This window comes from Anomaloglossus baeobatrachus, chromosome 7 (assembly GCF_048569485.1).
Source record: "Anomaloglossus baeobatrachus isolate aAnoBae1 chromosome 7, aAnoBae1.hap1, whole genome shotgun sequence".
Classification (NCBI taxonomy): domain Eukaryota; kingdom Metazoa; phylum Chordata; class Amphibia; order Anura; family Aromobatidae; genus Anomaloglossus; species Anomaloglossus baeobatrachus.
This window is the reverse complement of record NC_134359.1, coordinates 241,051,782-241,067,743: the sequence shown is the minus strand read 5'-3', so window position 1 is coordinate 241,067,743 and position 15,962 is coordinate 241,051,782. Positions and strand designations below refer to the sequence as shown.

Sequence of the window (15,962 nt, the reverse complement as noted above, 5' to 3'; positions counted from 1 at the left end):
GTATAGCTACTGCCTCCGGAGGCCACACAAAGCATTACACTAAAAAGTGTAAGGCCCCTCCCCTTCTGGCTATACACCCCGAGTGGGATCACTGGCTCACCAGTTTTCAAGCTTTGTGCGAAGGAGGCACACATCCATGCAATAGCTCCACTGTTTAGTCAGCAGTAGCTGCTGACTATATCGGATGGAAGAAAAGAGGGCCGGTATGGGGCCCCCAGCATGCTCCCTTCTCACCCCACTTGTGGTTTGTAAGGTTGAGGTACCTATTGCTGGTACGGAGGCTGGAGCCCACATGCTGTTTTCCTTCCCCATCCCCCTGAGGGGCTCTGAGGAAGTGGGATCTTACCGGCCCCAAAGCCCTGAGGCCGGGCTCCATCCACAGACCCATTGAACCTGCTGGATACGGAGCTGGGTACCGTTCAGGGACATGGCCCTGCACCATTCAGGTACTCTGTGTCCCCGTACACACAGGCACAGCACACTCCAGACTTGCTGGGAGTGCTAGTGCGCCGGGGACAGTAAAGGGTTACAGTCACTGCAGCCTAGCTGAGTGACTTTATGTATTGGGAACTACCGCGCCGGACGCTCCGGGAGCGGCGGCGCGGCTGGGACTTGTAGTGCGCCGGGGACTTAGCGCCGACCGCGCTTTTACGGCGGCGGCGCTTATAAATCCAGTCCCCGGCTTTTGCGGCCTAGCTCCGCTTCGTTCCCGCCCCCACCCTGTCAATCAGGGTAGGGGAGAGACGCTGTACAATCGGCAGCGCCGAGGGCTGGAGCCTTATTTACATGCTCCAGCCCTCTCACTGGACACTGTGGGACGCCGGTTTCCCGCTCTGACTTGGGGCACGCCCACGGCCCGCCCCTACTCACACGAGCTGGAGAAGGACGCCGGCAGCCATTCCTGCAGGCCGAGCTGAGAGAACGGAATCTGGGCAACCAGGCACAGGACTGGGGCGACCACACACCCGCTTATAGGCGGGCGGTAAGCGGCACCTGAAGTGCTGACCGCACTAAATACCGCAGTTGTCCATTTGTATTTTATGCTTACACTGCATAGGTCGCTATTTTTGGCTATATGCCCTCTTAGATGGCGACACATCAGCAGCAGGAAAGCAGGGGTGCTAAGGCACAGGCTTTCTATGCTGCTTGTATCTGAGGCACAAAAAAGCCTCAGAGCAGGTTTTTTCAATGCTGCTTGTATTGCAGGTGCTGCAGTGTTAATTTGTACTTATGCTTGTATGCTATACATTGCACTGTATGATCGCTATTCTGGGCTATATTCCCCTAGATGGCTAGTCTACAGCAGCAGAAAAGCAGGGGTGCCATGGCACAGGCTTTCTATGCTGCTTGTATTGCATGTGCGGCAGTGTTCATTTGTACTTTGTGCTTGTATGCTATACATTGCACTGTACGGTCGCCATTCTTGGCTCTATACTCCTAGATGGCTAGTCGGCAGCAGCATATAAGCAACACAGGCTTTCGATGCTGTTTTTACTGCATGTGATACTGTTCCACGGCACTGACCCCCATTGTGTGCAATGCTCCCCTGTAGCACTTGGTCAGCCGGGGTCTCTACTAGACGTGGCCAAAGGAACCACCTGTCAACCCTGTCCAAGGACAGGGACGGAGTTGCAGTTCGGCTGATATATTGTCATGAGATAGAGACTTGCAGTCCAGACAGGCCATGCGCAATCTAGTTCATTGCTCCCTGGCCACCCTCATTTGGAATAAAATCGGTGCTCCGGGGAGGTCCCAGGAGGACTCTCTGTATGAGGAGGCAGACGTAGCTCATCAGGACTTTGATCCTGACACCGCTCTCAATCCGGATACACCGGATGGTGACGCCATAGGGAATGATCCTATAGCGTCCATCAATGGAATGTTGGATCTTTCTCCCTCAGCTCCCCCAGCGAGGAGTCAGCCTCACAGCAGGAGAAGTCCCATTTCAGTAGCTCAAACGTATATTGAGTTTTTTTTTTCTGGCCACGCTGACTTCAGAGAAGCAGTCCAGGAACACCACGCTTACCAGATAAGCGTTTTCTCCAAACGTATTAAGGATACACGTTATCCCTTTCCCTCTGACGTGGTCAAGCGCTGGACCCAGGGTCCAAAGGTGGATTCTCCAATCTCCAGGCTTCCGGCTAGAGCCATAGTTGCAGTGGAGATGGGACTTCACTTAAAGATGCCATTGACAGACAGATGGACTCTGGTTGAATTCTGTCTATGAGGCTATCGGCGTGTCGGTTGCTCCGGCATTCACAGCCGTATGGGCACCCTAAGCTTTTCAGCTGTTCTTGCGCAGCTGGTCTTGAGCACATGTACATCTGTGTCGCAGGGGCGTCCGTAACCTCGCAATGTCTGCATTGCGACTTACCCTATTAATGCTGTCCTGGAAGGATAGTCGAGGTTTCGGTCCTTCCCAAGCTCGGGCAGGTCCCAATTGTCCTCGTCCAAAAGGGCAAAAAAGCCTCAGAGGGGCTCAGATTCCGGCCGGGCTCAATCACGCCCAAGGAAGCCAGCTGGAGGAACCGCTACCAAGGCGGTCTCCTCATGACTCTCAGCTCTCTCTCTCTCCGCATCCGCGGTTGATGGCAGACTCTCCCGCCTTTGGCGACATTTAGCTGCCACAGGTCACAGACCGGTGGGTGAGGGACATTATGCTCACGTGCAAAGGACAGAGTTCTGTTCTCGTCCTCCGACTCGATTCTTCAAAACCTCCCCACCGAGCCGATGCTCTTCTGCAGGCAGGAGGAGGGTAATCCCTGTTCCTCTTCAGGAACAAGACACGGTTTTACTCCAATCTAGTGGTGGTGCCAAAAAAGGATGGCTTTTTCCTTTCCGTTCTGGACCTAAACCTGCTCAACAAGCACGTGGAGGCCAGGCGGTTCCGGATGAAACCCTCCGCTCCGTCATTGCCTCAATGTCTCAAGGAAATTTCCTAGAATCAATAGACATCAGGATGCGTATCTCCACGTGCCGATTGCTCCAGAGCACCAGCGTTTGCTGCGTTTCGTTATTGAAGACGAGCATCTTCAGTTCGTAGCCCTGCCCTTCGGTCTGGCGACAGCCCCACGGGTTTTCACCAAGGTCATGGCGGCAGTGGTAGCAGTCTTGCACTCTCAGGGACACTCGGTGATCCCTTACTTGGAGGATCTACTTTTCAAGGCACCCTCTCTCGAGGCATGCCAACTCAGCCTGAATGTTACGCTGGAGACTCTCCAGACTTTCGGGTAGATCATCAATTTTGCAAAGTCAAATCTGTCACCGACGCAATCACTAACGTATCTTGGCATGGAGTTTCATACTCTATCAGCGATAGTGAAGCTTCCGCTGAACAAGCAGCGTTCACTACAGACAGGGGTGCAGTCTCTCCTTCAAGGCCAGTCGCACCCCTTAAGGCGCCTCATGCACTTCCTAGGGAAGATGGTGGCAGCCATGGAGGCAGTTCCCTTTGCGCAGTTTCATCTGCGCCCACTTCAATGGGACATTCTCCGCCAATGGGACGGGAAGTCAACGTCCCTAGACAGGAAAGTCTCCCTTTCCCAGGCGGCCAAGGACTCTCTGCAATGGTGGCTTCTTCCCACCTCTTTGTCTCAGGGAAGATCCTTCCTACCCCCATCCTGGGCAGTGGTCACGACAGATGCGAGTCTGTCAGGGTGGGGAGCAGTTTTTTCTCCACCACAGGGCTCAGGGGACGTGGACTCAGCAGGAGTCCACCCTTCAGCTCAATGTTCTGGAAATCAGGGCAGTATATCTTGCCCTCCTAGCCTTTCAGCAGTGGCTGGAAGGAAGGTAGATCCGAGTCCAGTCGGACAACTCCACAGCGGTGGCATACATCAACCACCAAGGAGGGACACGCAGTCGGCAAGCCTTCCAGGAAGTCCGGCGGATTCTGATGTGGGTGGAGGACAGAGCATCCACCATATCCGCAGTTCACATCCCGGGCGTAGAAAACTGGGAAGCAGACTTCCTCAGTCGCCAGGGCATGGACGCAGGGGAATGGTCCCTTCACCCGGACGTGTTTCAGGAAATCTGTCGCCGCTGGGGGGTGCCGGACGTCGATCTAATGGCGTCTCGGCACAACAACAAAGTTCCGGCCTTCATGGCGCGGTCTCGCGATCAAAGAGCTCTAGCGGCAGACGCCCTAGTACAAGATTGGTCGCAGTTCCGGCTCCCTTATGTGTTTCCACCTCTGGCACTCTTACCCAGAGTGCTACGCAAGCTCAGGTCCGATTGCAGCCGCGTCATACTCGTCGCCCCAGACTGGCCGAGGAGGGCGTGGTATCCGGATCTGTGGCATCTCACGGTCGGCAAACCGTGGGCACTACCAGACCGACCAGACTTACTGTCCCAAGGGCCGTTTTTCCATCGGAATTCTGCGGCCCTGAACCTGACTGTGTGGCCATTGAATCCTGGATCCTAGCGTCTTCCGGATTATCCCAAGGGGTTGTGGCCACCATGAGACAGGCTAGGAAGTCCACGTCTGCTAAGATCTACCATAGAACGTGGAAGATTTTCTTATCCTGGTGCTCTGCACAAGGAGTATCCCCCTGGCCATTCCAGTTACCTAATCTTCTTTCCTTCCTGCAAGCCGGGTTGGAAAAGGGCTTGTCGCTCGGCTCCCTTAAGGGACAAGTCTCAGCACTATCCGTGTTTGTTCAGAAGCGTCTAGCACGATTGTCTAAAGTGCGTACGTTCCTGCAGGGCGTTTGTCATATCGTTCCTCCGTACAGGCGGCCATTAGATCCATGGGCTCTAAACAGAGTACTAGTTGCTCTCCAGAAGCCGCCCTTCGAACCTCTGAAGGAGGTTTCCCTTTCACGACTATCACAGAAAGTGGCCTTTCTGGTAGCGATCACGTCTCTTCGGAGAGTGTCTGAGCTAGCAGCGCTGTCATCCAAAGCTCCCTTCCTGGTGTTCCACCAGGACAAGGTAGTGCTGCGCCCCATTCAGGAGTTTCTCCCTAGGGTGGTATCCTCTTTTCATCTTAATCAGGATATCTCCTTGCCTTCCTTTTATCCGTACCCAGTTCATCGGTATGAAAAGGATTTGCATTTGTTAGATCTGGTGAGAGCACTCAGAATCTACATTTCCCGCACGGCACCCATGCGCCGCTCGGATGCACTCTTTGTCCTTGTCGCTGGTAAGCGCAAAGGGTCGCAGGCTTCCAAAGCCACCCTGGCTCGATGGATCAGAGAACCAATTCTTGAAGCCTACCGTTCTGCTGGGCTTCCGGTTCCATCAGGGCTGAAGGCCCATTCTACCAGAGCCGTGGGAGCGTCCTGGGCATTGCGACACCAGGCTACGGCTCAACAGGTGTGCCAGGCAGCTACCTGGTCGAGTCTGCACACTTTCACCAAACATTATCAGGTGCATACCTATGCTTCGGCGGACGCCAGCCTAGGTAGAAGAGTCCTGCAGGCGGCAGTTGCCTCCCCGTAGGGGAGGGCTGTCTTCGCAGCTCTAACATGAGGTATTCTTTACCCACCCAGGGACAGCTTTTGGACGTCCCAATCGTCTGGGTCTCCCAATGGAGCGCCGAAGAAGAAGGGAATTTTGTTACTTACCGTAAATTCCTTTTCTTCTAGCTCCTATTGGGAGACCCAGCACCCGCCCTGTTGTCCTTCGGGATTTTTGGTTGTTTTTCGGGTACACATGTTGTTCATGTTGAACGGTTTTCAGTTCTCCGACGTTACTTCGGAGTGAATTTGTTTAAACCAGTTATTGGCTTTCCTCCTTCTTGCTTTTGCACTAAAACTGGTGAGCCAGTGATCCCACTGGGGGTGTATAGCCAGAAGGGGAGGGGCCTTACACTTTTTAGTGTAATGCTTTGTGTGGCCTCCGGAGGCAGTAGCTATACACCCAATCGTCTGGGTCTCCCAATAGGAGCTAGAAGAAAAGGAATTTACGGTAAGTAACAAAATTCCCTTCTTTTGCAACAGTGTGTCTGACCTTTTTTGCTTTCTATAGTCTATCGCTGGCTGCAGGATGAGATCAAAGGGAATCTGTCAGCAGGTTTTTGCCATGTAAGCTGAAGCCTGCATGCTGCAAGGGTTAACACAGAGAGCTCTAGCATGCTTGTTTTGTCACAGGCCGATGTTTTTTTCCGATGTTTAAGAAGCAGGACTTATCATTGCTTGGACAATATTGTTTCCTACATTGCAGTTTGACACTCCCCCTGCTGTGATTGCCACTTCACTCTCATTGTACAGTCTCTATTGAGATCCTGGTGTGGGCAGCAGAAGCTCTCTCAGCTCTGCTGCATTGCTAAATCTAAAAATTCAGATTGTGACAGAACGACTGCAGCCAATAACCTAAATGATATATTGTTGGAGTCAGAATCTCTTTGACTACATCGTGCTGCTCTCAAATGAGGTAGCAAAATCCTGCTGACAGATTCCCTTTAACTTAGACTTAATCAGTGAGCGTATTCTGAGGGGAAGTTTTTCCCTTTTGCTGGACATCTAGGTGCTATTTTATGATCACAGGCCACATCATAGTTAACCTGATCGTTGAGGCGGTCAAAAGACATCCGAGAGTTCAGAAAATGGTAGATAAGAGTTCCAAACTTCCCAGCGATAGGAGCTGGCTGGCACAAATTCTGCAGCTTGTAATGGCCAAACTGTGCCTAAGTTTTAATGATTAAGTAAAAAAAGTGTGTGTGTGTGTGTGTGTGTGTGTGTGTGTGTGTGTGTGTGTGTGTGTGTGTGTGTGTGTGTGTGATTAAATTTATAAAGGTGTCAATATCTGTTAAACCTTTCTTTAAAATAACAGCGCCCTGCCCGCTCTTGGGTATTGCAGCCAAGCACCGGGTATTGCAGCCAAGAACCGGGTATTGCAGCCAAGCACCGGGTACTGCAGCCAAGCACCAATGTATTGAAAGGTGCTGAGCTGCAATACCAGACAGACGATGAAGACAAGAGGGGTTCTGTGCTTGGAGGAAATAAACCTTATTTTTTTTTTCTTCTCTAAATCGGCACAATGTCTTGAAGGAAACTTCTTTCTCTAAGAGCATTTTAGCTTTCTTTGAGCCAGTGTTCTTGAAATAAGAGGTCAGGTTTCTGTAGTGCAAGACTTTTTGAGCGTGGACGTTTTTCTGAAAGTTTCCACTTTTTGTCCCTCCAGTAGTAAACTCCTCCAGGAGCTGCGGCAGGAGGGGGCGCAGTGCTTGGGCTTGCTCTGTGCCGCTCTGAGCTATGAGGCAGAGAAGATCTTCAAGTGGATATTTAGCAAATTTAGCTCCTCTTCTAAGGATGAAGTCAAACTTCTTTTCCTGTGCGCTACCTACAAAGCTCTTGAAACCGTGGGAGAAAAGAAAGCCTTTTCCTCTGTGATGCAGGTGAGTTTAAAGGCAGAGCTTTATTTTTTTTCAAGCTCTTTTAGGTTCTGGTCAGGAACCAGCTTTTTGTTTTTACAGGCAAGATGTTGTGTTTCACATTTTTTTGCTTCCTGAAAAAGAAGGTGCTGCAGAGCAGCGCTCCTCTTACCCAGTTCTACAGTGAACTGCAGATGGCCCTATTTAATGTATTTTCGTTTTATAAGATGCACCTCAAATTTAGAGAAAAAAGGGGAGGTTTGAGTTATAATTCGATGGTGTCTTACCGGAGGGGGGGCAGCAGTGGTGGTGGAGCGCGGGGTCACAGCCGGCAGGGGCGGTGGTGGAGTAGGGTGATGCTGCGGGCGGTGCAGCGGGTGTCAATGATGCTTGCTTCAGGCAGGAGGAACATCAAGAAACTGTTGGCGGTGCAGGTGTTAAAGAAATGGCTCCCAGAGTCGGCGCGTATGTAGATGATATCTTGGCTTGTCATTGAGCAGATAGCTTAATCTGCGCATGCACCATCTGCTCAATATCAAGCCGAGATCTTATCTGCGCACGCGCCATTTTCCCTAAGTCCGCTTCAGGGAGATCAATGGGCTGGAGGTGGCGTGTGCGCAGATGAGATCTTGAGCCGAGAGAACCATCTGCGCACACCTCGACTCCGGGCGCCATTCTTTGAAGCCCGCACCGCCAACATTTTCAGAATGGCCCCTACCTCACTGTCCGCCGCAGAGTGCACTGTCCGCCGCAGAGTGCACTGTCCGCCGCAGAGTGCACTGTCCGCCGCAGAGTGCACTGTCCGCCGCAGAGTGCACTGTCCGCCGCAGAGTGCACTGTCCGCCGCAGAGTGCACTGTCCGCCGCAGAGTGCACTGTCCGCCGCAGAGTGCACTGTCCGCCGCATTTCCCAGGCCTCCTGTGACCCCTCTACACCACTCCCCGGTAAGCTACATTTGGATTAAGTCGCACCCCTCGTTTTCCTCCCAAATGTTTGGGAGGAAAAGTGCGTCCTATAATCCAAAAAATCTGTTATGACTGTGGCCATGCTGCAGGGATCACATCAGTGGCTGGGTGCTTATTTGTCCCCTTCATTATTATTAGTGGAGATCCCGGAGTTTCCGCCATCCCCAACTAATCGAATGGTAGGAATACGTCTTTGCATTTATGACTAAATGCTATAGAAGTTTGGCACCGGCTCTGATGAGACTTGTTGCGGAGACCTTCCTGTGATTGATGGTTTGTGATCGCTACTTGTATATTAGACGGTTTATATCGTTACCCTTTCCATTCCAGTTGGTAATGACCAGCTTGCAGTCGATCTTGGAGAATCTAGATACGCCAGAATTGCTGTGTAAATGTGTGAAATGCATCTTGCTCGTGTCCCGCTGCTACCCGCATATCTTCAGCACAAACTTCAGGGTGAGTGTTTTTTTTTTTTTTTTTTTTTTTTTTTTTTTTAAACCTATAGGTATTAAAATGATGGTGGAATTATCTTGTAGCCTCCTGGTGCTTTTATTTACGTTTTTCCCCTGTATAGTCTGTCTGATTGGATTGGAAAATGAACCTCATCCTCTTTGTTTCCACTTTTTAGGACACTGTTGACATTTTGGTTGGATGGCACATCGACCTCACACAGAAACCTTCGCTCACGCAGCAAGTGTCAGGTAATGATACTTCCCGGGAGGGCGGTTTCGCGTTTTCCATATTCATGGTCTGGATATGGACCTTTGGCGTCCAGACTGTAAGGGTGCTTTACACGCTAGCGATCTCGTTAGTGATGTGATACGCCAGATCGCAGATAAGATTTGCCGAGATCGCACATAGGTCATTTTTATAGCGCCGGGCACATGTGCGATCTCCGCTAATCGCATGTGCGATCTGGCGTGTTACATCGCTAACAAGATCGCTAGCGATGTCACAGCGTGTAAAGCACCCTTAAGTCTCATCAGCCGCGTATATGCCTTTGAGGCTGCTGAATACAGGTGAAGAGACCTCGCAGCTGATCCGTAAACTGCCCTAATCTCATGAATAAATGAACACATTTTCTGCACATTTTTGCTGCCAACACGTCAACTATCTGCAGCAAATACATAACACACTACCCATATAACCCTTACTGTTATAAATATATATAAATATATCCTTTTGTTGGCTTCTGCTTGCAGGATGGCTACAGAGCCTGGAGCCGTTCTGGGTTGCTGACCTTGCATTTTCCACTACTTTGTTGGGGCAATTTTTGGAAGATATGGAAGCCTATGCTGATGTAAGCAGCTTAATACCTTTTGGTTTCATTTCATAGAATATAATATGCAGATAATCGCTGTCGCATGGATGCAGGGGGGCCTGCTGTCCCAAGCAGCTGCTTCACCTGGATGTGCCTCTGAGGGCGCACATCCGGCTGAAATGCATCGTGGTGTATAAACCAGTCAGATCCTTGCATTTTGATTCACGCTACTGGTGTGGGGGAGACACTATATACCAGAATATGGGGGAAGGTATATACCAGGATATGGGAGGGGGGATGGTATATACCAGGATATGGGGGGGATGGTATATACCAGGATATGAGGGGCGAGCGGTATATACCAGGATATGGGGGCGGGGCGGTATATACCAGGATATGGGGGGGCAGTATATACCAGGATATGGGGGGGCGGTACATACCAGGATATGGGGGGGCGGGGCGGTATATACCAGGATATGGGGGGGGCGGTATATACCAGGATATGGGGGGGGGCGGTATATACCAGGATATGGGGGGGTGGGGCGGTATATACCAGGATATGGGGGGGTGGGGCGGTATATACCAGGATATGGGGGGGTGGGGCGGTATATACCAGGATATGGGGGGGGGGCGGTATATACCAGGATATGGGGGCGGGCGGTATATACCAGGATTTGGGGGGGGCGGTATATACCAGGATATGGGGGGGGGTATATACCAGGATATGGGGGGGGGGGGGTATATACCAGGATATGGGGGGGGGGTATATACCAGGATATGGGGGGGGGTATATACCAGTATACCAGGATATGGGGGGGGGGTATATACCAGGATATGGGGGGGGGGGGTATACCAGGATATGGGGGGGGGGGGTATACCAGGATATGGTGGGGGGGGGGTATACCAGGATATGGTGGGGGGGGGTATACCAGGATATGGTGGGGGGGGGTATACCAGGATATGGTGGGGGGGGGGGGGTATACCAGGATATGGTGGGGGGGGGTATACCAGGATATGGTGGGGGGGGGGGTATACCAGGATATGGTGGGGGGGGGGGGGTATACCAGGATATGGTGGGGGGGGCGGTATATACCAGGATATGGGGGTGGGGGCGGTATATACCAGGATATGGGGGGGGGGCGGTATATACCAGGATATGGGGGGGGGGCGGTATATACCAGGATATGGGGGGGGGCGGTATATACCAGGATATGGGGGGGGCGGTATATACCAGGATATGGGAGGGGCGGCGGTATATACCAGGATATGGGGGGGGCGGCGGTATATACCAGGATATGGGGGGGGGCGGTGTATACCAGGATATGGGGGGGGGGGCGGTATATTCCAGGATATGGGGGGGGGGCGGTATATTCCAGGATATGGGGGGGGGGGCGGTATATACCAGGATATGGGGGGGGTATATACCAGGATATGGGGGGGGTATATACCAGGATATGGGGGGGGGTATATACCAGGATATGGGGGGGGTATAATGGAGGGGCGGTATGGTATATACCAGGATATGGAGGGGCGGTATATACCAGGATATGGAGGGGCGGTATATTCCAGGATATGGGGGGGGGGCGGTATATACCAGGATATGGGGGGGGTATATACCAGGATATGGGGGGGGGTATATACCAGGATATGGGGGGGGGGGTATATACCAGGATATGGGGGGGGGTATAATGGAGGGGCGGTATGGTATATACCAGGATATGGAGGGGCGGTATGGTATATACCAGGATATGGAGGGGCGGTATATACCAGGATATGGAGGGGCGGTATATACCAGGATATGGAGGGGCGGTATATACCAGGATATGGAGGGGCGGTATATACCAGGATATGGAGGGGCGGTATATACCAGGATATGGGGGGGGGGGGGCGGTATATACCAGGATATGGGGGGGGGGTATACCAGGATATGGGGGGGGGCGGGGTATACAAGGATATGGGGGGGGGCGGTATATACCAGGATATGGGTGGGGGGGCGGTATATACCAGGATATGGGGGGGGGGGCGGTATATACCAGGATATGGGGGGGGCGGTATATAAATATACCAAAAGAAAAAACCCCACCATAAAATTCAATACTTTATTTCACAAATCAACAAGTACAAACTTAAAAACAGAGTTAGTTTGATACCTTAAAGTCACCAGTTAAAGGGAGGGGCATAGTGGGCCAATTTCCCTATTGTGACCCTTCCTAACAGCAGGGGTCGGCACCCTAATTATATAGCCGTTATGGCGCCCCTGCTCCAGCGTGGACTGACCCTTCTCACCCTATCCTAACACTATTATTTGTGCTGCTGATCTCAATGAGAGCTTCCATATGGTATTTGGTGAAGTTCTCATGCATTCACCCAAGCATTCAATTGATGGGAATTTCCAATATGTGTCTATAAATTCCCAGATAAAATAGACATCTCAGCAGTGGTTAGTATAGTAGAAGGTACTGTCCATCTTGTATCAAACTTATTATGTCACCAGTCAATAGTGTAGCCCAATCGCCACCGCTTCGCCAATTGGCATAGCTCACTGCCCATCACACATTGTTGTAGCAAATTCGCCTACTATTTCGCCATAAGGTATAGCTCCTTGCCCGACGCGTTTCTCCTCCTCAATCAACAATCGAGCGGAGGTTCATCAGGGGCTATTCAGGGCTCAGTTGCATGGATGTCAGTCTGCAATTATCAATATACCTATATTATATGATTGATTACCACATTCGGAGTCCACACACTATATCTCTATATGGGGCCATTACTCACATTGCATCAATGCCAAAACAAGTAATGATTCAATCCTTCAATAAGGCAATGTCGTTCCCACTGAAAGCATATACATATATAGGTAAGTCTAAACGACATTCCCATTAAATTGCAAAGACCAGCGGGCCATTTTATAAAGCCCAGTACTCACTCATAATCAGATACTGTCTGGGACTGCCCGTTCCTATTTATGCCACAGATATTCATGTCCTCAGTGAGATATCAGCTGTGAAACAACATAAATCCACTCAACATCCCCTTAACTCCTTCATATTCTCTAAGTCAAATCGACATCATCAGAAGGGTACTTACTCAGGTATCTCATTATCTGGATTTTGAGGCTGGCCCCACTTCAATGGTGGATGGATATTGGCGCCTAGCGTACTGCCAGGCTCTGACAAGTTTAAATCCCCCTCCATGTCAGCGTCATATTGCCTCATTTCCGGATCGTAATTCAAAACCGGTCATCCAGGGGGGGGGGGAGGGAGGGAAAGGAGGAGGGATGTGATTCGCGTAGCCACACGTCCATCACTACTGTCCACCGGCTGACGTACGATGGCACACTCCCCCAGCCCTCATACATTTGGCCTTATCGGCACTGCTATGTATGTGATCATTATAGGGAAAGACAGGAGGGGCGTGGTTTGTGCGGTCTGACATCCGTCAATACCGCCCACACCATGACGCTCCAAGACACTCCTCCCAGCCATCACATGATCGGCAATCATAGCACTCGTCATCCATTGCCGGTCATCTTAGGAGGAACGGGGCGCGGTTTATGCGGTCTGACGTCCGTCAGTACCGCCCATAGCATGACGCACATGAACCACCTCCCGGCCGTCACGAAATCCGCAGTCCAGGCGCTCCCATGTATATACAGCTATGTCGTCATGTAGTGGGAGGGGCGGCGTTACCTCCCACCTCCACTCCCGACCTTAGCCTTCAGTGAGAAATCATCTGGTTACCTCACTTCCTGCACTGGCAAAGATTCCACATACTAGAATCAGGATGCCCTGCTTCCGGCCTTGTAACTATGCACGATATTAGAAACCTTTATTACTATTATGCGGAATCTCGCATATCTAGTATGTTTAAGGTCTATAAGGGCTCAATTACTGTAAAACGTCCCTATTTATCATTGTTTTCTATATCTCTCTATTTATACCCCATACTTCTGCCTAGATGCAAAACCGGAACTCATGACGCACCCTGATTAGTATTATTATTGCCTCCTCCCCCTTAATTCCCACTACCCCCAGTGTCCAATACTATTGACCCCACACATATCCTGATCTTCCCCAAGACATCTGAAATTATGGACTCCATGGAACACAATCAATTCTAATTAATTTTCACTGGTCTACCCTATCATTAATCTGACTCAATCATTGATCATATATGAACACTGAAATTCCTAATGGCTAGTAACATATACACAGCCTCATTTTAACACTCTCCTTCCATTAGAAGGGCTATTATGTGTACCTTGGCTATACTTATCCGATCTCAAATTAAATAAAGCTTACAAAACTCAACTGCTCATTGAGCCCCTCTGGATGTACAGTTCGCAACCAAAAGATCCATCGGGTCTCTCTTTGGATAATTATTTTATCCCAATCACCACGTCTCATCGGGACCGGTATAGTCTCTATGGTCCTAAAGGAGAGAACACCCACATCCCCGCCATGACATCCATTAACATGGCGGGCGATGGGAGTGTCCCTTTTATTCCTAACATCTCCCAGATGTTCGCTTATTCTGACTCTCAATTGTCTTTTTGTTTTCCCCACATAGTTAAGTGGACACACACATGTACACAAGTAGACAACTCCCTCCGTCCTACAATTGGCAAAATTTCTGTTCCTGTATGTCCTCCCAGTGCTCACGCTTGTAAAGTCCTTTGATGGAGTGATGTATTTACAGAATGAACATTTGCCACACCTGAAAGTCCCCGTCCCTCTCTGGTCTAGCCAGGTTCCTGGTTTTTGTGGGGGGGTATATAAACTATGGACCACATGGTCCTTTATTGTACGGCCTCTCCTGTAGGTCACCGATGGTACATCTGTGATTACTCCACCAATGTCTGGGTCACTGGCTAGTATTCCCCAGTATTTCCTCAAAATCCCCATCACTTTGCCATTCTGGTCGTCATATGTGCCAATCAGTCTGGTTTTCAGAGTATCCTCATTTCTCTGTCTTGGTACCAATAATTTGGTCCGTTCACTCTGCCAGGCATGTTCATAGGCCGCATTTATTGTTCCCAGAGGGTATCCTCTTTGAATAAATCTGTTCCTCAGGTACCTCGACTGTTTGTCAAAGTCCTCTGTCAAGGAGCAGTTCCTGCGTAAACGCAGGAACTGCCCCTTGGGGATCCCTCTCTTTAGCGGGGTGGGATGGAAACTCCTCCAGTGCAACAAGCTATTGGTGGAGTTAGGTTTTCTATAGATATTTGTTTTTAGCCGTCCATTGATGTCTTTCTGGATGAAGGTGTCTAAAAAAGGGATCTTATCACCTCCTATCTCATACGTTAGTCTAAGTCCCAGATTGTTGTTGTTGAGATATCCCACAAATGAAATAAACGACTCCTCAGTACCGGACCATATGATGATCACATCATCAATATATCGCCCCCAAAAGCTAATTTGGGGGCTCCATATCGTGTCCTCTTCACCAAATACCACTGTATCCTCCCACCAGCCCAGGAACAGGTTTGCGTATGTGGGAGCACAAGGGCTCCCCATCGCAGTGCCCCTGAGCTGGTGGTAGAATCTTGAGTCAAAAATAAAGTAATTCCTGGTGAGAATAAATTCCATGAGGTTACGTATAAATCTATTGTGAGGACTATATTGGATCCCACGTGATGAAAGAAAGTACTCAATAGCACCCAAGCCATGTTCATGGGGGATTCGGCTATACAGTGATTCTACATCTATTGATACCAGGATGGCCTCTTTCTCAACTGTCAGGCCCTCTATTCTTCTAAGTAGATCCATCGTATCCCTAATGTGCGATGGTAGGGCTGTTACAAACGATCGCAGGACTTGATCCACATACGTGCTAATATTTTGACAAAGGCCCTCAATCCCCGAGACGATAGGTCGTCCTTTTAGGGGGTTGAGCCCTTTGTGTACTTTAGGCATTGTATAAAATGTGGCTATCTTAGGATGTTTGGGATACAAGAACTCCAATTCCTCTTTAGAGATTAACCTGTCATCTCTCGCTATATCCAGGAGCTCTTTTAGTTCACCCCTGTAGATGTCTGTGGGATCTTTCCTGAGAACTTCATATGTATCTCTATCATTAAGGAGTGTCAAACACATTTGTACATATTCTGATCTATTCATGATCACTGTATTCCCGCCTTTATCAGACGGTTTCACCACAATATCCAAGTTTTTCTCCAAACTACTTAGGGCCTCCCTTTCTTGTCTTGTTAAGTTAGCGGGGGCGGGACTATGTTTAGGGTCAATTTTCATCAGTTCACTGGTCACCAATTTACAAAAAATCTCTGTACTATCGTGTTCCCCAGGCGGGGGCATTTTAGTACTTTTGTTCTTTAGGGTGGAGAAAGGGCCTTCACCTTCCAATCTCTTCCCTTCCTCCTCCAATTCCATCAGTATATCAAAATCCTCCATCATATCCGATG

The 15,962-nt window shown here is 50.1% G+C and overlaps 1 protein-coding gene across 1 annotated transcript in view; it reads left to right on the top strand.

Annotated features, from left to right (window-relative positions):
• SMG1 (SMG1 nonsense mediated mRNA decay associated PI3K related kinase) overlaps positions 1–15,962 on the top strand; it is a 468,962-nt gene that overhangs the window by 72,239 nt on the left and 380,761 nt on the right. The window contains exons 6-9 of the mRNA XM_075319739.1: positions 7,126–7,339; positions 8,611–8,736; positions 8,909–8,981; positions 9,483–9,580. Coding sequence (XP_075175854.1) covers positions 7,126–7,339; positions 8,611–8,736; positions 8,909–8,981; positions 9,483–9,580 — 511 coding nt within the window. The remainder of the gene's footprint in view (positions 1–7,125; positions 7,340–8,610; positions 8,737–8,908; positions 8,982–9,482; positions 9,581–15,962) is intronic.